Source organism: Corapipo altera, unplaced genomic scaffold, assembly GCF_003945725.1.
Source record: "Corapipo altera isolate COAL_440 unplaced genomic scaffold, ASM394572v1 44, whole genome shotgun sequence".
NCBI classification, from domain to species: domain Eukaryota; kingdom Metazoa; phylum Chordata; class Aves; order Passeriformes; family Pipridae; genus Corapipo; species Corapipo altera.
The window spans coordinates 13,310,305-13,335,915 of NW_020884880.1; the positions used below are offsets into that span (position 1 = coordinate 13,310,305).

At 40.8% G+C, this 25,611-nt stretch overlaps 1 protein-coding gene across 8 annotated transcripts in view; it reads left to right on the forward strand.

The window, feature by feature from the left end:
* CREB5 (cAMP responsive element binding protein 5) overlaps positions 1-24,338 on the forward strand; it is a 256,030-nt gene extending 231,692 nt beyond the window's left edge. For all 8 annotated transcript variants that reach the window (XM_027639345.1, XM_027639339.1, XM_027639340.1 and 5 more), the window contains 4 exons: positions 9,615-9,938; positions 15,115-15,342; positions 16,337-16,445; positions 17,599-24,338. In XM_027639345.1, coding sequence (XP_027495146.1) covers positions 9,615-9,938; positions 15,115-15,342; positions 16,337-16,445; positions 17,599-17,762 — 825 coding nt within the window. In that variant the 3' untranslated portion in view covers positions 17,763-24,338. The remainder of the gene's footprint in view (positions 1-9,614; positions 9,939-15,114; positions 15,343-16,336; positions 16,446-17,598) is intronic.
* Positions 24,339-25,611: the final 1,273 nt, after the last annotated feature.

Genomic DNA, 25,611 nt, shown 5'->3' on the forward strand with positions numbered 1-25,611 from the left:
AGTAAGCTGCCGATATATTGCATTTCATATGTTGCTGAGCCACTGGGAGTGTGTGGGGATGCATTCCTAGCCCTTTCAAACACGATGTAAAGCCCATTAGTGTAAATCACTAATTCCAATAAAAAAGAATAGTTGAGGGCCTCATTTTTCATATCTCGTTTCACACTGTAGATATACTAAAGTGTTTTAAAAGACCTTGTGGCACTGATAGAGTGGCTAGCTGGTATCTGGTAGAAGGTTGAGATGTTGCTGTTCTTGGAGCCTCAAGTGGCTTTGAAATTCAATGCGTCTGACCCAAGATACGGCTGTTTGAAAGCAGATGATATATGCGAGGTGGTGAAAAACAAGGCAGCAACTTGAGCTGCCTACGAATGAAGAGATGGTGTTGCAGGTGAAGAACAAAGGGGGCACAGTGGAAAGCAGCAGCCTGAGGGATGGAGTTGGGGACAATATGGGGAAAGGTGGGAGGGCATAAGACACCTTACATGGGGGTGTAAAAGGACAGAACATATCAACACTGATATGTTCAATGCTGAATATTCATGATATCCATTCAGATAAGTCTCAGCATAGATTATATTTATTTTATAACAGTGAAACTTGACACTAAGTGAACCTCTTCACAGTCTTTACAGTTTGTATCTGTGTACTACATCCCATATCTGAGTGTATGTATTTAAAAAGCTACTAGTCACTATGTTTTCATAGCTAGATAATTGAAAGCTGTCTGCTGAATTAAAATACTATTTTCATTCTTTTGGATTAGATGATGAAATAAAGCTTTAAAAAAATATGAAATAACCCATAAGAACACTCTCATTTTTTATGTTCCTGTACTGTACTTTATATTCTAGTAATTTCTTTAGGAAAAAAAAAAGAATCCTTGAATGCCTTAAAAATGTTTCAGGAATCACTTAACTTAAGAAACAAAGTAGAAAAATAACTTCACCTGAAACTACGTGGTAATGAGACAACGTCTAATTACCTGCATTGAATTCTTCGGTCAGGCCAATAGGCTAATGAACATCAATACTCTTTCACAAAGAGCCCTGGGATCTGTAATGGCTGTAAGTGGTCAGGGCTTCAGTTTTACATTTCACAGTCTGCTTCAAACACATAATCTTGAAACAAAATCTACAAACCAGATCGTGTCCTCTATGCTCTCTGTGTGTGTGCGTGTGTGTGTGTGCACGCATGTATATGTGTATACGCCCTTGAGCACTGCACATCTGGGATGAAATCAAAGGACTTTTGAGTGCACATGTATCCGATTTCTGGCTTGCTGGTAGCCCTTTAAATGTGCTGGGTTTAATCCAGGAAAAACGAGTATTCAAAAATCACACCAGCGAAGGAAAAAATAAACCCCCAAGTTTTATGTACTTGGATGGCATTTTTCTTTGAATATGAATGACTTAATCATAATCAGCCTTAGTGAGAGGTGGCTGATGAAAGTTCAGAAATCTTCTGACGGGAAAGACTTTGAACCTGCCTTTCTCATGTCCTTGGTGTGTGTATTATGCTTCTGAGAAGGACAAGGAAAACAAGCAATTTGCATTGTTGTCAAAAAAAATGACGTACTCATTAAGAGGTCTCAAGGCTTCAGAGCAGTATTCTGTAGAGAGAGATTTTTGTGGTGCTAATCCCATCTGATCTCTGAATACAGATTAAAATACCCAAACTCACAGTGTTCCTTGTAGTGTTAGAGTGCTCTGATTTGAGGATTTGCTTCATATCTGGCTTGTATAGGAAATTCCTCAACTTCCTCTGAAATCAATTCCCGCTTTTCTCATTTAATATATTAATAAACGTTCATTGTGTTCTCAGGCAAGATATATATATATAGCAATGCAAGCATGGTACAAGCATTTCTCGCTTCCTTTGTAGTAGAAGATGGGAACATGATTTTAGAAACTTAGTTAGAGTGTCTGCTTGCAGGAGTGAGGAAGACATGAGTTCCAGCTCCTCTGCCAGAGGCTTTGCCAAAGTGCTTTATATCCAATGTGAAGAAAGAATCTGTGATCTCTTGGCTTGGGAATGAGCTGTAATATGGACATTAGAAAATAGATCTAGAAGATGGGCTGTACAGACTTAGGTCCCCTCAAGCCCAAGTTTTTCCACTATCTGTCAGAGTGCGATTAACACTGAGTGATTTTATTGCCACCTCCTATGTCTGTGTTTTCCACAGGTGACAATCTAGCATGCCTGGGAATAGCCCATACATTAATCTGGCAGAGACAGTCAGCAAAAGACTGTGTATTTGGAGAATTAGAATGGTGATTTGTTTTGTCCTTGCCTACTGATAACAGGCTGTCATGGCTTAACCCCAGGTGGCAACTCAGTCCCACACAACTTCTAGCTCACTCTCCCGCAGTGGGATAGGGGATTGATTTGGAAGGGTAAAAGTGAAAAAACTCATGAATTGAGATTAAGACTGTTTAATAAAGACAAAAGTAAAACAAAAGCTGTGCATGAGCAAAGCAAAACAAGGAATTCATTTACCACTTCCCATGGGCAGGAAGGTGTTCAGCCATCTTTGGGAGAGCAGGGCCCCTCAAGCGCAATGGTTACTTGGCAAGACAAATGTCACCACTCCAAATGTCCCCCTCTTCTTTCTTCTTCCCCCTACTTTATATACAGAGCATGACATCATATGGAATGAAATATCCCTTTTGTCAGTTGGGGTCATCTGTCCTGGTCAGCTGTTCCCTCCCAACTTCTTGTGCACCTACCCCCATCCTGCTCCCTGGTGGGGCAGTGTAAGAAGCAGGAAAAGCCTTGGCTCTGTGCAAGCACTGCTCAGCAATAATATTGCAGTGTATAATCAACACTCTGTTCAACACAAATCCAAAACACAGCCCTATACCAGTTACTATGAAGAAAATTAACTCTATCCCAGACAAAACCAGCAAATAGGCACAGGCAATTAATCCCCAAAGTGTCAGGCATTTTGCTGTCAGAAACTTGCCTCTCCAGGGGTAGGTAGCAGGAAAGTAGCAGCTTTTCTTTTAGACTCTGGCACACAGTGGGGAAATCAGTCAGAGAAGTTGGTTGTATTTTTTGGATCCTTCCATTGGTATTGTATGTTGAAATTATATGACACCATTTGCCTGTAATAAATCACTTTGCTGTCTGTTGTGTGATTACATAATTAAATATCCCTTGTCATGGATACACATGCAGGAATTGACTTAGACTTGGCGGGAATTAGGGGTTTGATTTTTTGAACTTCACATGTCCTGGCTCCTGTGAAAATCAAATCCAGTTGTTTAATATGGCATTGAGAAATGATTCATGCAAGAAATAGTATATAGTGAGAAGTACAAACCATTCTTTGAGTGTATTTTCTGTTTTAATTATAATTTACTTGTTCAATAAAATGCATGTAGAATAGGAAGAGAATTTAGGATTTTTCTCTTTCTAATCCTTAAAAAGATGGTGCATTGCACAAGGATAATGCTACTTGTCTACTTTGCAAGGTGCTTTGAGATGAGCAGAAAGAAATTACTGGGTGAAGATGGGATGTAAACTCATGTATGTTTTCTGCTGTCCCTAGAGCCCTGGCTGTTCTCAATAAAATGCCATCACCAGAAGATGGCAGTTCCGTCAGAGTACCCTTGGGCCACCCTGGCTTCGACCTGCACTGGATTACTTAAAACTGGCAGTTGTCCTAAGAGGTGTCACTGGGACTGATGTCAGCAAGCAACGTGGCTGCTCAGAGTTCCTCTGTGCCCTGAGTTCAGGGACGCTGAAGCAGCTCTTGCAGCTGACCCGTCCTTGAGCAGCATGGTGTCTATTAGCTTTATTGCTGTTTTGATTGTTTGCAGTTGATTCTTGCTGCTTTCTGCTGAAGTTTAATTCAGTTTGCATTTGGAAGTACAAGGGAACAAATTTGTTGTTTTTATTAGAGGCTGAGCTGCACTGAAGGCTGGATGATGATCCATTGTTCATGCTGTTACAAAATCTGACTAAGTAGGGAAAAAAGTATAAAGGGAGGGAAAAGTATAATTCAGATTTGCTAAACAACCTGAGAATAGTTAGAAGATTAGCAATTTGGCACTGTTTACTGGAGAGTTGTGAATTAAATGTATCCCTTTTTTCTCTTTATATTAGTGTCACTTCAGTTCCGGATTTTACGTCCTTCGCACACCTCTCACTCCTCCTTTTGTCAATAGGCAGGACTGTATTCTACTGCACAAGAAATGTAGGAGAAAGCATTTAATGTGGCATCAGAGACTTTCTAATCGCCAGTCTCTGAAATGTGCTCATAAGTATCTGCAGTTCACTTATTGAGTGAAGATGAATCGCTTCCAATTTGCTTTTATAAATGCGAGTGGAACATTTGCAAAGAGTGGTTTCTGTTATTTACACTGTGAAATGCTTGTCAGCAGCCAACTGTAAAAGACCTGAGTGACATTTATGCTAAGTTCTCTCCTTGCAGTCACAGTTGGAGGGAAGGATAAAATTCATTGTGATGCTCTGAAATGCGCTGAGTGAAGTTCTGTTCACAGCTTTAGCTGTCGCTGGCTTAACTCTGTGTATTCATCTTGGGTATGATGCTTAAAAATAAAAAGGAAAACTTGACTATTGCAGATGAGAAAACAATACTAGTGCCACTGAAATCAGTAGCATACTTGCCATGAAGTTTGGCTAATCAAGATCATTACCCTGAGGTTTCTCCCTAATTGCAGATGTGTGGGTATGCTTGATGTCTGTAATTTTTTCTATTTCCCACTGCTCTCTAAATTCTTCTGTCCCCTGTGGGAAACTTATTGCATCCCTGTATAATAGGGACTAGAATCACAGTCACTAGTGCAAGAAAATATCTTTGAGATCATATTTCATGCGCCTACAGGGGTTTGATATAATCTCCCGATAAGAATGTACCAGACATTAAGCAAATACTACAGCTGGTCTTGTCTCTTCCTAATTTAGTGGGATTTGGGCATGCAAACCAAAAGGGAAGAGAGCTTTTTTTCTGAGTGCAGCAATGCATACTTATTTGGAACAATTCAATTCTATTCAAAACCAGCATTCCATGTCTGTCTCAACCTAAAATTCAGCCGGATGTTATAATAGCTTATTGTTTGATGCAAGCACAGACCACCTGCAAAATCAAAGGAGATTTTTGTAATTTCTCCACTGAGAGATAAATGGGAGAAAGTTGTAGTTTATAGTCATATATAGATTATGGCATATAATATAAAGTTATAACTCTATGTTTACTATAAATAGTATAAAGATGCATTAAACATTATAAATATTAATATACAAATGAAACCCATAAAATTCTTTGCACTTTTAATTGTGGGAAAAGCAATCTCCAAATTTACAGTTTTCTTTATCCTTCTTTGCTTCTTTTAACAAACTGAAAAAAATTGCTACCTGCTTTTCACTAATAATTTTTGAGAAAGAAAGGTGGGGCAAAACCCAGGGCAACTTTGAAATACATGTCACAATAAAGAAAAATTAGAAAGCAGTAAGACTCTGAATTGCAGAAGTGTTAGGGAAGCTGATACTGTTTTTCATTCATGATCTCAAGTGCTTGTAGCCCATTTTTGGCAGACTTGGGGTTTGCCCAGAGATGTTCAATGTATAAATTATGATCTATGTTGATAAAAGGAAGCATCAAGCAATTCACTGCACCGTGATGTCAGGCTTTAGATAGAGGAAGCACTGTGAAAAATCTCGTTTTCCAAAAAAACCAGTATTCCAGGTACAATGATAACTTCTTTGAGGTGTTAACTTCATATGGCATTCAGTGGGGTGGCTTCAGAGTAAATGTGTCAATCAGGGACATTGCCATGAGTAACAGTACAGGGAACACAACACTCAGGCCTGTGAAGCACTAGTATCCACTGTTGCTATTTCCTCTTAAGCATCAAAGATGACAGTTTATGTGCGTCTGGTTTCCTGTAGGACCAAAGAGGAATTTTATTTATTTACTTCATCAGAGGCAAAGCAGGCTGTTCTCTGTGAAAAATTTCTCTTTTCTGTGTCACTCACAGCCATTTATTGAAATGTCATGACTGAGTGGAAATCAGCTGTAACTGATTCTGGTCACTATGTTACTTTCATAAAATAATATTTAAAATAATCAGTGAGGGCCAGAAGCCAAGTAAGATGAGCACCTGCATTTCCTCTGGGCTTGAGAATGGTGGAGATTTTTTTAAAAATTGTCCTATAAAAAGGAAGAAAAAACGGGTTGTGCCCTAAAAATCACTGCTATGAGGTTAGTAGAAATTTCAGGTTTCGGTGAAAACAGATCTGAGTAGCAAATCTTCTGTTTTCAGTCCTAGTTTGTGAACTGCCAGGTACTGCAGGCTCTGGTGAAGTTGGTCACACAGTTCCTGAAAACACTGAACGGCTGCAGGATTGAGTCCTGGGTTACTATTTCATTCTAGAGGGGATTTGGTAATGTCGTCAGTCCAGTAAGCTGAATTTTTATGCCATCTTATTTTATTTGACACTAAACCAAAACAGATGTTTGCAATTAACACACATAAAAGGAACGAAACAATAATAAAACTGCAGCCTGCCCTTCAAGCACTACACATACTCAGTGCAAAGAGTTTACCAAGTTCTGGTGATTTTCCCTCCCTCTGCTCTAACTAAAACATCCATATTGATCTCACTGAAGACCAAACAAACAAACAAAAAATGTTTATTATTCCCTGAATGTTTCTGATGGGCAGCAGTGACTGGAAGTTAATGGAAGATTAACACTGCTCTGGATGAATGTGCGGACAGGACTCTCACTGCTGAGGAGCTGACCTAAGCATGAAGCTAAAGGGAGGCGATGGCTGTTGCTGCCCTGGGACAGGATGATGTAGAGAGCTTGTTTCTTACCATGACTGGGATCCAGGGCAGCTGGTCCACCCTCCCATTGGGAACAGTGAACAAGGAGCTTGTAAAATACACAGACCAAATGGAAATGACCCCTATTGACTGAAACCAGCTGCATGTCAGACCTCTCACTGTCTCTCTTGATTTGCTATCTCAAATAAATGGATGTAGTAGATGGGGCTATGAAAAGAAAACAAAATAATTTATTCTCCTTGAAGTCATGCCACACTAATAAGTCTCAGTTTTTACAGCTGAAAAAAAAATGTTTATTTGCAGATTAGGTTTTCCCTCCTTTTTTTTTTTTCCCCTTTGAAAATCTGCAGTTTAGAATAAGCCATATTTGGTTTCAGCAGTCTTTGACAAATATAGAGTTGGTAGATTTTGTTAGGTATTCATCACATAAAACTGCTGGCTAATGAGAGCTTGTTTATTTTGCATTTAGATTCAGAAAACAAAGTTACAACAGCTTTTGCTGGTGCTTTGGCTTAGATGTGCATGGTGGCTCAGCTCCATGAAAAAGATTCTAGTGTGTTTTGAAGAAGCATGACATGGAGAAAGACTTGGCTTATTAATGTGTTTTTTCCCATATTTTTCCTAATACACTTCTGGGTAACACCAGTTATTCTGAGCATTGTGAAGAGCTGCTTGCAGTAACCAGGGTAGCACTTGAATCTGGAAATGTCAAGGACAACAGCTGCTCAAATCCTCCCTTTGATACCCAGGATGTGTTACTGATATGGATATTAGATTGACCTCTGTTCTGACTTTGGAGGTAGGATAGGAGGTACTTAACCTCACTGCCACAGTCACCTTGATCTCTATTTGAGAAGATTGTCAGGTTGTGACACATGCCATAGTGTGGTTATGGTATGATAGACTTTCTTAAGGAAACTTCTTAAAAGTCATCGGTCTATATTTCCTTCATGCAAACTGAGGCACTGATGTGTTTTGCAAATATATCTTTTTTTTTAAGTCTTATTCAATTAATCATCAGTAAAATAAGTCACCAAATTTAGATTAATGGATCTATTAGAATGTCTCAATGAAATGACCTTCATGACATCTGCAAAAACATGTGGGATATAAAAATTTGAGGATGACACTTAAATTTCATCATGTTACTTCTTTTTGCCTTCCACAACCTTCTTTCTTTTTCTCTATTTCTCTTTTTTTCTTTCTCCTAAAGAATTTGTTTCTTCCTCACTCAGAGTTGTACAAACACAGTAGGGTTATAGCTTTGAACACAGAAGCCTTTACCTGTGTCCTTGTAGTGTTGCAACAGACAGGTGTTATTTCAATATAAAGCAGATTGAAATTCCCATCTACAGGTTCTGAGTGTCCCAGTAGTCACTCTTTTTGCTTTGAAGACAGAACCAAAATACAATTCAGTCTGGTCAGTTTTCCTCTATTGGCAGATTTTAGTCACATTGGCTTGGAGGATCTTTTGACCATCAGCTGTGACCCACAGATATTGCTACAGGGAAAGGCACATCTCTGTGCCTCCTGCCGCTGCTGTTTCTTACTGGCTGTTGTATGGTGGCATTTCTTACTGATGAAGTCTCTGCTGTGAATTACAAGGTAGTTGATGGGTTATTCAAATCTGGCATCAAGTGAAACCATAGACCTCCTTCCTTCCATTTTTATCTTATCATTTTCTGATAATTACTTGGAATACTAAGAGTAAATCACTTGATTTCTTTGAAAATATAAAGAGTTGAAGTCTTGAGTGGCTGCCTGTAAATAATTTTCTATGTTGAGCCAGATGAAGAACCATAGATGCAAAGGAGATTTCCATGGCTTTAGAAGAAGCTTTTCTCCTAGCCAACATCTGTCAGGCTCTACCTTCAGCACACCCTTCCAGGATGCCAGTGATTTCAGTAGTCCAAGGGTAGGATGACACCAGCAGGGTGTTTGTTTGCCAATACAGCTCATGGCTTTGGGATGACCCTTTAATTGAGCTGAAAGGGAACATCTTTTTACTCTGTGTTTCAGCTATATCCTTAGTACACAAAGGCCCTATCTTGCAGTTGAAAATGTGGCAACCAATCCCACTGGCCTTTGTTGGTGCTCAGGTAAAAGTGAACAAATCTCACTGATATAAAGGAGAGTTTTGCCCTAGCCAGACTCCAGGGCCCAACCCAGTGACATGTGGACTACAAAGCAGAGAGAGGGATTAGCGTTCAATAACAGCATAGCAGACGCTTGAACTTTCCATCAAAGAAAGAGGATCAGGTTGAGGCCACCCTGAATATTTTCCCGTCTTTTTGATGAAAGAACAGGTTGGGTGTTATTACGCCTGAGTTTGAAAAACACATCGATGCAATATATTTTTCAGTGAGTTATTTAAATAATATCTGTAGTAAAAACAAGACAGGCACTTTGTTGCACCTTTATTTTAATCAGACGTTCATTTTTAAAAGTTACCAGAATACAAGCTTGATGAAGCTAACCCTACTGAGCTGGCCAAAGAGGGAAGGATGAGAGCCAGTTATTTTTCCTCAGAAGCACAGTAGGAAATGTGTAACTGATAAATTTCAATTCGGATGTTTATATCTTTAAATATTTACAGTGTAAAACTAGACTAGAGCCCAAGAATATGTTCTTTCTCAAGCCGAAATAAGATGCCTTTTATCAAGGGAACAGCAAGAAAAATACCTAAAGAAATCTCAAAACACAAGACAAGGTACCATTTCTACAACAGCAGTAATCTTACTCTGATTGCTCAGATCACAATGTGTAAGTGTTGAATTTTTTGCCTTGTTCTGTTCCAGAGACTGAAGGCAGCACTGACTCATCATCCTGCCGCCATGTCGAACGGGAATATGAACACCATGGGCCACATGATGGAAATGATGAGCTCGCGGCAGGACCAGACGCCACACCATCATATGCACTCACATCCTCATCAGCACCAGACACTGCCACCTCATCACTCATACCCGCATCAGCACCAGCATCCGGCGCACCATCCTCATCCTCAGCCTCATCACCAGCAGAACCATCCCCACCACCACTCTCACTCGCACCTTCACGCACACCCAGCACATCACCAGACTTCACCACACCCCCCGCTGCACTCAGGCGGACAAGCACAGGTAGACCTTCATGTCATGCTGCATTGCTGAGTTTTGCTGTTGTGTGGAGTTAAAGCCTGATCGCTGTACTGTTTCTTCTTGCATGCATGTCTTGTTAGATACAAACCCCTCGGGCTGTTCATAAATGTCTGCTAGTGGTGATGGGGAAGCTCAAACTTTATTCAGAAAATGGAGTGAAGCAACAACTTGTTTTGCTGGTTAATTTATTAGACATTTGTAATATCTTACTTTATAAGGAGCTCCAAAGGCTTTTTGGTGCTCTGAGCTCTGCAGATTGCCACATATCCTTTTATGGATGAGGTTTATTACAGAAATTGGCAAATTATATATGTTGCTTAATGTGCTTGAACCTGAACTTCTTAGGCCAAGATTTAAAAATCTGTATGAGTTCTACCTGCAGAAATACGTAATGAAGTCTTTAGTGAAATGAAATGGCACTGGTGTGTGTATGGGGGGGGGAGTGTTCAAGACTGGAGATAGTTGAGGGAGTTCTAAGGTAAGATACACTGGCTTAGAGGAAAAGATTAAAGGATCCAGGTCCTGTGAAGGGGACAGACATCTGCCAAGATTAGCTGAGGGTGTGGGCAGTAGTTGGTGCCTGCTGTGACAGGAGAAAAAAGATAGTGAAGCCAGTCCCAGGAGAGAGATTTAAGTAAGAGAACCTAGACTTGTATTCAGATAACAAGTCAGTGAAGGTCTCCATTGAATGAGATGAAGGACTCAATTTTTGGACCAGGTATATTTGCTTCAGCAATTTGTATAATTTGATATCTGAACTGAATGTTTTTTGAACTAATGAACTAGTGAGCATGAACTTTAGCAGAGTAATTTTTAAGAGGAATTCTATTAATTTCTTAAGATGGTAGGCTTCTGCATCAGGATTTCACAAGAAAAATAAAGCTCTAGGGGCAGTGACTGTAATATGTCAGGTCTGGGGAGCAAAGTTAAGGAAGACAAATGGGCAGTGCATAGAATGTGAGGACAAAGAGGAGTGCCAGCCATAAGAAGTTCAATCTGTGAAGTATTGTGTTGCTTGCAAGTACCTTTCAGACAAGCTCTTTGAAAACATTAAAGAAAATGAGAAGAGTTGGCTGACATCCCAGTGTCCCACAACATTAACTATTTACTGACATCTAGCTTTATTACTGCAGAGTCTGCAAGCACATGGGATTTCCCTAAAGCATTTGCTAATGTAAAATGAATTGTCAGCTTTAGAGAAACAGTCTAAGATAGCAGCAGACTCCCCCGTGAGAAGATATCCAGAGCTTTCCTAAGTTTAGTTCAGTTTTTACTTCTTGAATTCAATTATTTTCCCATCTGTTAATGAATTATTTTCCTTGGAGTTGTTTAAAAACTCCAATAAAAAGACATTATCTCATAACAGAGAAACCAGAAGTAACCTGATTGCTGTCTTGGAGATCCCTGAGAGAATAAGGATAAAGTTGTTCTTAGCAGACAGATGACTCCATGGAGGAGATGGGGGAAATAAGCTTTTAAAACAAGGGTAATAGTACTGACACTTCACCGAGTTGGGAGAATAAACATGTTAATACAGCTGGGGGCATCAGACCCTACAGTACGGAGCACTGTTGCAAAACATCCACAGCACCACTTTTAAGAGGGGAGGAGAAAACAGCTACCAGAGAAAAAAAAAATGTCACCGTTTTAAGGATAAGATCATTGAGCCAATGGTCCTCATCTGGAACCACTTGAGCAGGTCCATGACTTTTTTACACAGTTAGGACAGCCTTGATTTCTTGTGCTTTGTATTCCCTGCTAGCTAGGCACTACAAAAGACTTGCAGGCAGGCAAGAAGAGATACAGGCACCAGGGTAGGTGGACTGACTGGCAGTCACAAAGTCTCATCTTGTGTCCTAGCACTACACAGTCCCTGGCACTGTGCAGTTAGATAAGCTTTGCCATGCACAGCATGTTACTGGAGGCAACAGACCCCTAGAGGGATCAAGGAGGTCTTCACCTTGTCCATGGGTGGTAAGTGTCACTAAAGGGATGGAAATGGAGGGTGATGGAGTAGGAATCTTAGGGTCAGAGGCTTCCCTGGGCAGCAGAGCTCTTGCTGTGCATCTGTTCGCATAGTGGGAAGGCAATAGTGATTTCTGAACAGATGCATTAGAGGAGAGAAAAGAAGGGCTTGCTGAGTAATAACCACATGGTTATTACTTTCAAAGCTCATCCATAGTCCCCATGGTAATGGCTTCTTTGGGGATCTGATTGCTCCAGCAGACATTAATTTTATGGTGTGATTTACTAATTATTAATCTCCTTATTCTTCTGAGACAGATTCTTCCATTCCAAACCACCTGCCAAATGACAGCATGGTCCACACTGCTGTAAACCATGCACTCCCATGCCAGGACTGTTGTTATTCTTTACTGCACCCTTCTGTAATGCCAGAATTCGTTTCATGCTTTTTGGCTACCATTTTGATACACAGGAGCCCAATGAACTATGCTTTCATAGAATGAGTGAATGGGTATTAGTTTTGTGCTAAGTTGTAAAGAAAAGAAAGAAATACAGTCTCAAGCATAAAAGTAGAAATCACCTTCTGACAGGTATCTTTCTGAGAAAGTGAGATATTTTATCAAGTTATGGCTATGTTGCCTCAACTACTACAAAAATTATACTATTATTCTTGTGTTGATCCGGTAAAGATTTCTTCATATTAAACTTGCCAGAATGATAGCTTAAGCAGAGTAGGGGTTTCGATGCCATTTCATTCTCTTAGCTGTCCTACCTTTGTCTTCATTATGGATGTGTGATTTGCACCCTCTAAAAAACCAAAATCAACCTAAATTTTGATATTTAGTTAATGTTCTTTCTCATGTTCCTAGGCAGGGCAGTGAAATCTTCCTAGAGAATGATGCTTAGACAGTTACTAAGACATAGCCTAACAGATTTCAGGGTTAAGAGCTATCAAGTAAGAGTCAGTTAATTATCCCATGAGACATTATTGGTGGAGTAATGGCAACCTTTTTAATTAATATCTGCCAGAGATGGAGAGGAGATTCTGTTGTTCTGAAAATGCACTCTGACTATCCAGAGACTGCCTGGTACATTCTGAAAACATAATGAAATATTCAGGAGAAAATGACCATATGAAAAGTATAAAGAAAAATAAAGAATTGTATAGTTACTTTTTTCTGCCTTTGTACCAAACAGAATTAAGAAATAAGAATTTTTAAAGCTGAATGAAAAAGGAGAAAAAAGGGATAAGGGAAGATAAATAACAGATCTCTGAAGTCTAGAAAGGTGTTGTGTGTGAGAAAATGAAAGGCCTTTGATGAGATGTTGACATTAAAAGGCATTTCTGAGACCTCTGCGCTCAGACATACTGCTAAAGGGGTGGCATGCCCGGCCCTGGTGGACAGGGAGCAGCTGGAATCCCTTGGAAATGATCTCCCAGCGGAAGCCTGTGGATGCTGGTGGGAATGGGGGCTGTAACCAATGCTCCTGTGCAGTGCTGGCCAGCAGTCCTGTGCGGTGCTGGTAGCTGTGCCTACTGCAGCTGCCATAAACCTGGGACTCCAGCCTCCAGTGTGGACAGCGTTGGAGATTTTACCAGCTAACATATGGAGTTGATGCAAGCTGAAATTGTAAAAGTCAGTCAAAAAATGCAGGGTGGCTTATTTATTTTTAGAAGTTATTTTTTAAAAGCTTTTTTTCTGCTCCTGTGAGAGAGATTCCCTGACTGTGCAACACAGAGCTGGGAATAAATTCAGCTTTATGCAAAACGCATTATCAGATGCACAGAATAATTACACATAAAATTGCCACTGTAATTGCCACAAGTCAGCTGAGGGAGGGAGCAAACTAGATTCTAGACAGAAAAGCGACCTCAACTTCGCAAGACTCAAGACGATAGTATCATTTTAATTGAGACAGACAGAGGTGTTAGGAAAACACATGTTAATTGCTGCAATTGAAATTCAGGGCTCAGTCTGACAAAGCACTGACTACATCCACTCCCTGGAGTCAAAAGGAAGCACCTTGGAGGTTTGGGTCCCTGCCAGAACAAGAGGGTTAATTTTTAGTCAACAATTAAAGTTTCCAGACTGTTCCAGACTGTGCAGGAGTGGCAGCAGACACGTGAGCAGCAGCAGGGGCTCCCACTGGGTGTAAGCAATGGGACCCATGGGTTGGGTTCCCAAACTCCAAGCAGAGGGAGAGAGAGGATCTCTCCAGAGCCCCGTAGCCTGGGCACCACAGAGAGGCAGAGAAGTAGTCCAAAAGCTGGCTGTTCCCAGGCAGCTGAACATTAAATCTGATGCTGATTCCTGACAGGGACACGGAGCACAGTCTACATGGGGCTGCCCCTACCATGCACCTTTTCTGTAATATCATGGGCCAGTTACTCTCAGGAGCAGGATCAATACTCTCCTGCACTTGAAAAGGCATAAATACATATTTTTTCATAGTTTTGTAGCAGTGGGCTGGATGCAGTATGCATCTACTGTCAAAGCCAGGCTGTTGAATAAAAATGGGTATAGCGTCCACAGGGGTCTAATGGAAATGTCTAATAAGAGGAATATCCCTTCTCCACATAGTTCAGGGATATCAAAACACAGGTTCAAGTTCAGGTACCTAAATCCTTTCTTTGTCCCTAGCTGAGGGGCAATGAGGTCTGCTGGCCTTTTGAGATCCCAGCCCACAGCTTCCCAGCTCCACTCAGGTGCAAAGAGCTCTGCAGCTTCTGTCTCCAGAGATGGTAAAGCGTGAGGCAGAGATGGTAAAGCCTGGGAAATAGAAATGGTCCAAAATTTTGGAGGCAGTTGGGGGAAAAAGAGAGACAGAAATAAGGCCACTACAGTGCTCTGCTTTGATTAAAATAGGTCCTGAGAGAAACTTGGCATTTCAGGTTTGAAATAGGTGGTGACAGAGAATGCACCTAAGTGAATATTTTTAATAACTAACTGTAAGGGGAAAAAAATGTTCCCTACTAATATTCAGAGGATTTTTTCAAAAAAATCTGCCCTTTGACCACATTAAGGATTTGCCAGCAGCTGCTTTCAGTGGCATCTGGTACAGCTTTCAACTCATGTCTGTTGCAGACCTTGTTGGGGAGCAGGCTGTGTGAGATTTCCCTTCCCATTTCAAGATCCCCCTCTGTAACTTCTCCCCATTGCCACCCCCTGAAAAACCTCTTCTTCCCCTCCAGGTTTCGCCAGCAGCACAGCAGATGCAGCCCACACAGACGATACAGCCGCCACAGCCAGCTGGAGGTCGCAGGAGGAGAGTGGTGGATGAAGACCCGGATGAGAGGAGGCGGAAATTTCTGGAAAGGAACCGAGCCGCTGCCACGCGCTGCAGACAGAAGAGGAAGGTCTGGGTGATGTCACTGGAAAAGAAAGCAGAAGAGCTCACCCAGACAAACATGCAGCTTCAGGTGCGAGCCACTGTCTGCACCCCTGAGGACACAGAGGGGCTCTTTGTGCTCAGAAGGGCTGGCAGTGCCTTTGGGGCTGCCCCCGCACAGTCAGCTCCTAGCGGGAGCTCAGGCATAATCAGTTGGTTAATCAAGATGTGTGTGCTTCAATTAAAGAAATAATTACATTTTAGTAGGATAAGCCAGGAAAAAGCTGTCTTGGGATTTAGAAACCTTCACTAGATGAAGTTGTATTTATTTTCTTTTCTTGTCACCGCTTTTTGTGGGGATTTTTTTTTTTGAAGTGCCATTAACTCAACTGTAAAAGATTTCTTCAGAGCAGGACATGTAGCTAAACCCTCATTCAAAGCCAGCAAGATAGAAGCATAAATAGATCAGTCTACTAGTAAGGAAAATGAACTGGATGGATGAAAATACTCTGAATATGATAATAAAAGCCTTTCTTACAGTGCTGCCCTTCTAATGGTGGGCACAGTACTTTTGCCTCATGCAAAGGTGTGCCTGTGTGCTACCAAGGGCAGAAAAACTATTTGTATAATGGCATTCCTCAAAAAAATTCTCCCACAAAACACAGGGGTGTGAGCAGCACCCAGGCGCCGGCTGCAGTGGAGCAATAGGTGATAGCAGTCCTGCCACCATACCCCTGAGCACGGCAATGTGCCCTTTGCCCCCACAGATCTGCCCCCCTGGCCTGGTGCAGAGAGCCAGAGTATTTCCCAAGGGGATTATAATATTGCCTTGAGTATCTCTGGTGCTGTGAAGTTAGTTCATTTATCAGTTTATGTCACCAAATCTGGAAACCAGACTGCCTTCAGAAGTTATAAAATAATGTCACCAACTAATATTAACTTAAACCCAGCACATAAACACTGAGTGCCTTTTTTGCTCAGTTCTTCCAAAGTTGCGAGCAGTTTTTGTGTTCTTGGGTTAAAGCTTTGCAGAAGAGCCTGGTTTAAGCTTTGTTGCAAACCAAACTCTCTCTTTTTTTTTCTAGAATGAGGTTTCCATGCTGAAAAATGAGGTAGCACAGCTGAAACAGTTATTGTTAACACATAAAGACTGTCCGATAACAGCTATGCAGAAAGAATCACAAGGATATTTAAGTAAGTAGCTGATATGTTTGCGCTGTCTCCACACTCCTCACAGGAAAGCAAAGCTTCCAATTCTTCCCTCCAGAACCCCTTGTTGGTCATATTATCACTTGAACCTGTCTTCTCAAACATCATCCGAGCCATCCAATCTCCTGCCCTTATTTATCCAGCCCTGCTCAAAAACAAAAAAGCCCCGGTTTTCATCCCACACAGCAGAGCTAGTCTTCCCCACCCCTCCCTCCAGCAAGGAGATGCACATGGATGGACGCTCACTCCCCTGTGGAGGATCCCGCTTGAACTCACAGCTCCAAACCTGCAAGAGTCCTCCTGGGCGCAGCGCTACCAGAACCTTAAAATAACTCTCAAAAGGAAAGTTAAAAAGGAAAACATTACAGTCCCCTCCAGTGACAATGGTACTGTGCTCTGACAGTGGCACAGACCAGGCCTGGCGCAGGTTTTCAAGGTTTGTTAACTCTTTTTTAACTCTTATCTTTCTTTTTTTTTTTTCCCCCAAAGAATTCTCAGTTAATGGAGACACTGAATCAGTTCTGTCTAGTTGATACATTTTATGAGTGTGGCAATTTAAGGACAAATTCTTTGTTTTGCTCTAGAACAGTTCAGAAGAGCCTCAGGGTTAATACTTGCTAGATTGCGACATTCTCTTAAAATAGAGTCCATTTCTGTCTCCTTTGCATCCCTATGCATCTATCTCTTTAACAGTACTCAAAGAAAAAACTACATAATTGCATTACATGCCTATCAACTGTTGTTCAAATTAGATTTTCTGTGCTGCAGTGCACTGCACTCTAATTTTGATTCCTGCTAGAGCAAATAAAGCATTTAAGCATCCCAACTGATTTTAAAGGCCTTAAGATAACGGAGTTTTTAACCCAACGTTAGTTTTCATAGTCATTAAGGTTTTGGACTTCTTTCAAGGTCTCAGTCACTGAAGTCAGGTTGATATCAGAGGAGCTGGCTTGAAAAAAATAACAAAAACTAAAAAGATCAGAAGACAGAGAGTGTTGGATAACTGTGTATTTGGAAATCTTGGGACTTGTGGATGTCTCAGGTCTTTAGTATTTCCAGGAGTGTCACCCAGCCTGAGCTTTTTACTCAGATGGAAAAATGAATGTGTGTTGTCTCTGTGCCCTCACCCCCTTCCCAGGTCCTGAGAGCAGCCCTCCTGCGAGCCCGGTCCCAGCTTGCTCCCAGCAGCAAGTCATCCAGCACAACACCATAACGACCTCCTCCTCTGTCAGCGACGTCGTGGGAAGCTCCACTCTCACCCAGCTCGCCAGCCACAGAACAGACATCAACCCCATCCTTTAAAAGTGGTTGATCAGAAACTGCTAGGGGAGTGTGGTAGCGTATCAAAGCGTCCTCTCTGCTAAGGACATTTGCAACTGTAACTCAAGCCTGGAAGATTCCTCAGTTCTTGAAAGACTGGCTATTCATTTTTATAGTTATTAAAATGTCTTTTATACTTAGTTACAGAAAAGGGAGTTATGCAATTAATATGCTATCAGCTTGAGAAATGCTTTGGTGCTTTCTCCATTTTTTGGGTACCATTTACTTGTTTATAAACCTAACTGTTTCTGTACATAGTCATGTTTTCTTCTCACAAATCTATCCTGAAGCCTCAGAAATAAGAAGCTGTGTTAAACCGCAGCTTGTTAGTCAATGTGAGGCATGAAAAGTATTAAACAGAGTCATACATAGGTAACTAGGAGTAATTAGGCTATAAATACAGAGAGAGGGCATCTGCTGACAGCATAATTAAAAAGAGTTAGCCTTGTGCTATCAGCAGACCGCGTCTTGCATTCAGAACCTCTTTTAAAGTGGTTATATAGGACGTGGCTATCAGGACAAAATCAAGCCCAAATAACGTGCTCTTTTGTCTAGCCCTCCCCCTTCTCTCTCCCCAACCCTGGCCTTTTTCTCCTGCAGCTGTTGTCACACCTTCCTCTTCCCTTCCCAAACTCCTTTAATTCCCCACCTTCTTTTTTTCCTGCTTTTTTTTTTTTTCATTCCAAGGCTTTCTTACTTCCCTCTTTTCCTCAAAGAATCATAATGAACAAGCAAAAACTTCAAACTCACCTAAAAACTGTTGGCACGGCTGCTGCTTTCACTAGCTCTTCACCCGCAGTTGTGCTGTGCCGAGCATTTGGCTTTTAAAAAACAGAAATGCTCCTGATTTAGTGTTTTTAATAAACAGAGAAAGGGAAAAGCAGTGCAGCCACAGGTGAAGCAGGATGGAATGCCAGCTGTGTTGATGCTAGCAGCCCTGTAAGCTTCTGTGGTACAGTACAGCATAGCAAGCAACACCTGAGAACCACAGCAATTCTTTTGCACTGCCAGTCATTAATGTAGAAAAATTCATGTAGTATATAATAATTTGGAAAAGTTCTGTTCCCTACCCTGGTTGAATTGTTCTAGCAACGAAAGCTAACAGCCTCAGGCTTCATGGGCTATAAATGAGAAATAAATCAGCATAATGGTTTTGACCAGTTGGAAAATGCCATTTTTAATTCCCAGGCAAAGAACCTACTCTCTGCAGGCATTCCTTTAAACGCTCACCGAGCTGGCAGACAGCAGCGTAGCTTCACTGACTTTAATGGCACTTAACGCCTGTTTACTGTGGGTAAGGGATTGTTCTTTAGGACGCTAAATAATTTTTAGAAGGCATGCAGTGGCTAAAAAGTGCTGCAAGAATGCCAAGTCCCACTGCACTTGGGATAAAATACAGTCCTGCAAAGAGGGTCTGGAAAAGAGCCTTATGCCACAATTAGGTTTTTTGTTTGGACTCTGAGCCTGCCCCTCAGCGCAATTGATTTGCATCCCTGAGTGTTCCCAGTGATTGGTGGGAAAATTAGACAGACATGATGCCAGTTAATTATGCTGCCTTGCTGTATATTGGGACCTGATTTTGCTCTCAAACCTGTCAGCAGCAAAATCTCCCACTGCTCACCCAGGGAGCGGGCTCCAAGATGGTGAAAAATGCTCAAAACATTGCATCTTTAATAGCAAAATTCACGTTATTCCCAGCAAATCCTCTAGCCCTGAACACACTTTGTTCTGAAGTGGAGCTCTCTTTCTCAAAGACTGTGTCTTTGGTTTTTAGAGGAGTTGTGGGTTTTAAGAAGGTGGTTCTTCTCCATGAGGGAAGGAGAGTGAAATAACTGAGGTGTGAGGAGGCACTATAAGGAGCAAGGCCTGTCTGGAAGGGAAAGCAAAATTCTGAGCATCATTCATTTCCAAATTAATTCTTATCTTGGTAACTTTTTATCAGTATTCTTTTCTTTAACAGCTCACTTTCTGTTTATGCAAATACATTAAAAAGAAGAAGGTTTTTAATGTACAGTGTAAATCTTGACTTGATTATATAGTCTAAGAACCAAAAAAAAAATTACGAAAAAATACAAATGTAAAGGATTTTCTATTATATTTTAGACAAACATATACTTTTAAAGTGTTTTAAATACCGAATCTATAATTTTTTTTAATGTCCAGTTGTAATAGCTAAATGGTTTTGCTTCATCGCAGCTCCCAAGGGAATTTTTTTCAAATATGCAGTTGAGCAAAATGTTCCAGCTGAGTATCCACTATGTAAAAACACCAAATAAGCATTTTCCATGCATCTGAATGTCATCATTCACCATCAAAAATGAAATTTGCATTGCAGGGTTAATTTAAAAACTTTCTCTATATATGGGCAGCACTTAAATACATTAAAAAATAAACATCAAAATTGTTGGTAATATTAGAATACCCAGTTGAGCTACACTGCACTAGAATTATGGTTTAGCTTCATTTTATTCAGTCTCCTCAATTAAAATATTTAGCTGTTAAACTGAAAGCCTCTACATTAAAAAGAAAAAAAAAAAGGAAAAAATACAAAAACCTTGCCTAAGTTTTGTTAAATTCAGCAACTTGACAGTTTGACTGATGTGTATTATATATAGCTCAATTATTTCTTTTTTTAATGCTAACTAGGCAAGCCAACCACACATGTTGGCCTAAATGTGTAATTACAATGAAATGTCTCCTCTCTATACTATTGGCCTTTAGGTATAATCCTTGCTAGTGATGTGGAAATAAGTAAAGGATGAAAAGCTATTTGCTATTGCTTCTTGTAACTCTGTCGCAGGTTCACAGGCCAAGACAACATGCAGCATATTTATATCGGCTGTATCATCGGGAAAAGGACCAACAGTACCAGGCACCTTATATTATCCGTCAGATTTGCTTCCACATTAAAATGCTCTTGTTTTCCAGGGGGATGATACTGCAGCCTTTCCTCAAGCTGCTGGTCTGGCTGGGCACTGGAGACTGTCTGAGCAAGGGCTGTGGCAGAAGCCCCAGCCCCTCTATCCCCGGCATGTCCCTCTGCCATGTGGTCAGTGGCAGCAGCCTCTTCCTAAGCACGTCACTCTAAATGCATTTCCTAGGCTCTTTCCATCAAGGAGGAATCCTGCTTTTCCACAAGCTACTTCTGGAGACTGCTCCGCTTTCCTCTTGCCCTGCCAATCCAGCTTGTTGCTGGGCTCATTGGGCTCTGTGCCCTATCCCACTGCCAGCGAAGGACAACTAAGACAACTTCCATCATCTGCTCTCCTGGGCACTCACAGGGTGGTGAGCCTTGGCCAGTGCCTTGCTTAGGAGGAGCTATTTCTGTAGACAGCATCTCTTGTCATGTGATACTGGAGGCATGTTGGAAATCTCAGCCACGGACAACTGCAATACTTTGATTGGAAAGAAATGATGCTGTGATCCAGCTCCTTCATCCTCAGTCCCCTTTCCCCAAAACAATTTATGCAAGCCATATTCATAATGCTGCCTGTGGGAGACAAGTAGTTTGTGTGCTATCATGGTGTGTTTTATAAGGACAATGATGATGATGATGATGGTGATGATTTGTGGGGAATTTCACACTGTTGGAAGTTAATTCCTGCTATGAAGCTAAATGTCTGCTGCCCATCTTCTGAATAGTGGAAAGTCAATGGTTCAGTGCCTCAGTGCGTGTGGATTTAGTGTTAATGACTCAGTCCTGTTAACTAACAAGCCAGCTATAACTGTTGTTAAATGCCCAACTTTTGAGGATTCATATTTTTTTAAGCAACAATATTTAGTGTTGAAAACTAGCCTTTTAGTTTAGGCAAAATGTGCTTTTTAGCAGCTAATACCTTTTTTAAAAAAAAAATCGTATAGAGTGAATTTATGAAAATTCATGAGGACCAAAGCAATTTTAAAACAGGAATTTATTAATTTAGTATTCGCATAGAATTTTATGAAGTATTTATTAATAAATGTTATTTTAACACATTCCATTTGAACAGTATTCTTGTACAGAAACTGTTGGGGTTTTTTTAAAGTTACAATATTAGTTTTGCAATAAACTACTCTAGGTGTGTGTGCATCTTAATCTTTCAGGGTCTCAAGCAGAAGTCATCCATCTAAGATGGAAATGCTTGCTGAGGTCAGTTGTACAGAAATTCCTAGAATTAAATGTTTTCCTTAAAGCAGCATCTGCTTTTTTTTTCTTACCTTTTTTTTTGTGACAGTGAAACAAATTATAAGCCTTCAGTTTTTTGCCTTTTTATTGGAACATGTGCTCTCTCATTCTAGAAAGCATGAGTCAACATATAACTGGAAAGCCTGTCTTTTTTTTTTCTGCCTTTTTTTTAAGGATGATTTTCTACACCACCACAGAAGATCTAACCCCATCCTTGTTTCTTTTCTAATATCACATAGTAAGTTGCACTATTCTGCCTTAGCATTGCCTCTTCTGTCCTCTTACTAAGCAGTGTTCCTTAGATTTAGACCATTGAAACTCCATTATACATCAGAGAAAATTACTGGAGGGGGAAGAAGAGAAAAAAATTTATCTGTAGACAAAAACCTAAACTGTGCCTATAAAACAAAACCAGTTACAATTAATTAGTATCTTATTTCTACATTTCAATTATTTATATTATTTTAAAATTGCACTTTAGCTCTTGCTCTCTTTCTTGCTCTCCCTTGTTGAATCATTTATGAATACTCTAGTAAAACTTTTGCACCAGGTACATTTATATGCTTTCACTGGTGGCATATCTACAACTTGTCTCTCACACCTGCCCAAATGGAGAAGCTGAGACCAGCCAGTCTGCAGTGTGACTTAGACTTTACACCCTCTTCATGACAGCATATAAATGTTTTATTATGCAAAGTGTGCGATGTGAGGCAGCATCTTAGCTACATTTATAATCTCTCATCCTAAGAACCAAAGTGTCCTGTATATTGTAAGGTCAGGAGACTGGCTCTGTTGTGCATTCTCATGCACTTTGACTGTTGTCCAACTCACGGTAGCTGCAAAGCTGCAGTGATAACAGTGGCCATACTATGTATTAGAGTTCTGAATCAATAAAATATATTGCCTTATAACTTGACTAGGGACAGCACCTTTAAAAAAAAAAAGAGACAAAAAACTTCTAAGGACAAACAAAAGCAATAAGATCTCAAGTGATTTGAACACACACACACACAAAAAAAATGATTTTTTTAACATCTCACTGCAAAGAAAAAAGAGACTGCTTACATTCGTAATGTCTTTTTGGTTTTTTTTTCCAGAGCTTACAGTTATCTCAGTTTAATCAGTGGCTTTACACTTAAGAGCTAAATTCCTCACCATTATTGGTTTTCCATAGCTTTCAAAATGACTTTATAGCAAATCCTAAACTGCATGAGGCCAAAAATGTCAGTGTTCACACACACTCAGAGACAAGATTGATTCTTTAAGTGGAAATCTGATCCTTTCCCAGGCCCTTCTTGGACTGGAATCAATAACTGCAATTCGCTATATTTAGACCAATGTGTAATACCTGGGATCAGGATCTCCAGTTCTATATTTATGCAAATTAAATGTTAGTATTGTTGAGTTTCACCTGGTGGAACTGCTCACAAAGCCCATAGTCATAGCCTGCCATCTGATGCCATGAAGGTCTTAGACCCAAATATCTTTCTTGACTAAAAATATGTGTGACAGCCTTCTGAACAAAGACTGAAAGCTCCTTCTGGCTTTGCAGGAACTGCAGCAGTGTCAAGGAGCAAGGGAGGTAGGAGAGTTGATAGGGCATTTCAAGGGAAATGCTTTCCTTGCTGGAATTTAGGAAATTCCAGAGAAACTTTTTCCCACCCCTCGGAGCTGAGATTACAAGGAATTCCTTGTCAGAGATTACCTTTAGCACACTTCCACAAGACAAACTATTTTGCACGGAAGGTGTATTCACTCTTCTGAATAAGAACAATTGCCACTGAGAGTTTTGCCAAGGACTTTATCATTGGGACCCAAATGTTTCCCAGCCCATGGTCATGAGCTCTGTACCCCTCTCTCTGTAACAGCTCTGTTCAAACACTGGGTAGCACTCATTGGTAAACGTTGCTTCTTTGGACTATTGCCATTGTCCTGGTTTAAGGAACTTTTAGCACTGCTTGGAGTAAGCCTAAACTATCGAAGTTTATATATAAATATATATATATATATATAATATTAAAAAAAGGTGCTGTCACAGTAAGTTTTGGGCTTGAGGTTGTTTGTATTGTATGCAAAGGTTTTGTGTTTGTCTGTTTGTTTTATTCTGTAAAGAAACCACCTTCCTTACAGGAGGGAGATACTTTTTTTTTTTTTTTGGTACATAAATGTAAATACTTGCTGCAGCATTTAATATGTTTAATTTTATGTTAAGCTTTTTGTTGCATTGTGAACCCATTATTGTTACAAATGGACAATGAGTTCATTGAGACTGTTCAACTAGGTCAGATTTTTACATCTCTTTCTAGCTAGAAGAGACAGGAATTTTGTGCATTTGTACAAATGTTAATAATATCACTGCAATTCCAATATAATAAAGCACTCAAATACAAATAGTTCCAGTAGTTTGTCTATGTCTATACTCCAGACATTTTACTGTACAGATAACTCCTGCAATTAAACCAAACTACTCTTCAGTGATTATGAGCTACAATCCCTCATCTCCCTCCAAACTGGAGGAAGACCATGGGGCAGGGCATACTCCTGTCTCGCAGCAGGAATGAGGAGCTGTGCAGATCTTACAGCTCACCGTTGTCCTCCAGCAGCTGAGGTGACTTTATAAGAACAAGTTCTCTGAACCTTTTCCAAGCAGGGAGGCTGCAAAGCCTCAAACAAAAACTTACGTGGTGGAGCCTGACGTGAGGTCTCCACATAAGGATGAGACAAGCTGTTATTTTACTTTTCCTTGCAGCTGGAGTGTGCTTGTATCAAAATACACTCTATGCTTGTTATCCCGCCAACCTCGCCTCTTGCCAAAAGCTGCCTGGAAATGGATTTCCTGCTGGGCTAATTAGCTCTAATTGTGATGCCCCTGTTATCTTGCCAACCTCATTTCTCACTATAAATTGCTCCAATACAGACCTTGGCACAATAATGCGTAAACTGTAATCTAAAGTTAGTCGGGATGAACCCATCTCTCCAGTGGGAATTAGATTAGCTTTAGATTAATGCAACTTGATGTCTTGCTGGCAGTCCCAGAGTGATGGCCTGACCCAAGTGGTGCAGCCTCAGTGACAAGGACCAGCCTGCCTGCAAGCGCTCAGTGCTGGTGTCACGCTGTGGGATACCAGCCCCATGCGGCATGACCATGCTGCTCCCTTGGGGGCCCTGGCACAGGCACAGCTTCTGCTGCTCTCCCCCCCTGGCTTTTAAAAGGCTAAATCTGGCCAAGAGCATTCACCGTCCTAAAATGGGTAGGAAAAGGCAGAGCCATGCCTTTGTTCCTGTTCTCCCTTTGTAAAAGCTGGAAGATGGGGCAGTGCAGGCTCCCTCTGTAAGGGAGTACAGCAGAGGTTTTCCCTAAACATCAGGGCATGGCATTAGCTGGATCCATTTCTGAGGACATGTATTCCAGCATCCCATTTAAAGCAGGGATGCCATGCCGCTGCTTAACATGTATTTATACAGCAGGGCTCTTGCTCCAGGGCCAAATACTGAAAGAGGATCCTCATATCTGTAAAAATAGGTGCCTCTTATGAAGATGTATCACAAGATAACTTTATTGTCCACACAGTTATATTTACACCTGACAGCATGAGCTAAGCAAGATGTATTCAGGCTGAGGTAACACCGCCCTTTACAGCTGATTCATGATTTCTCAAACCTGAT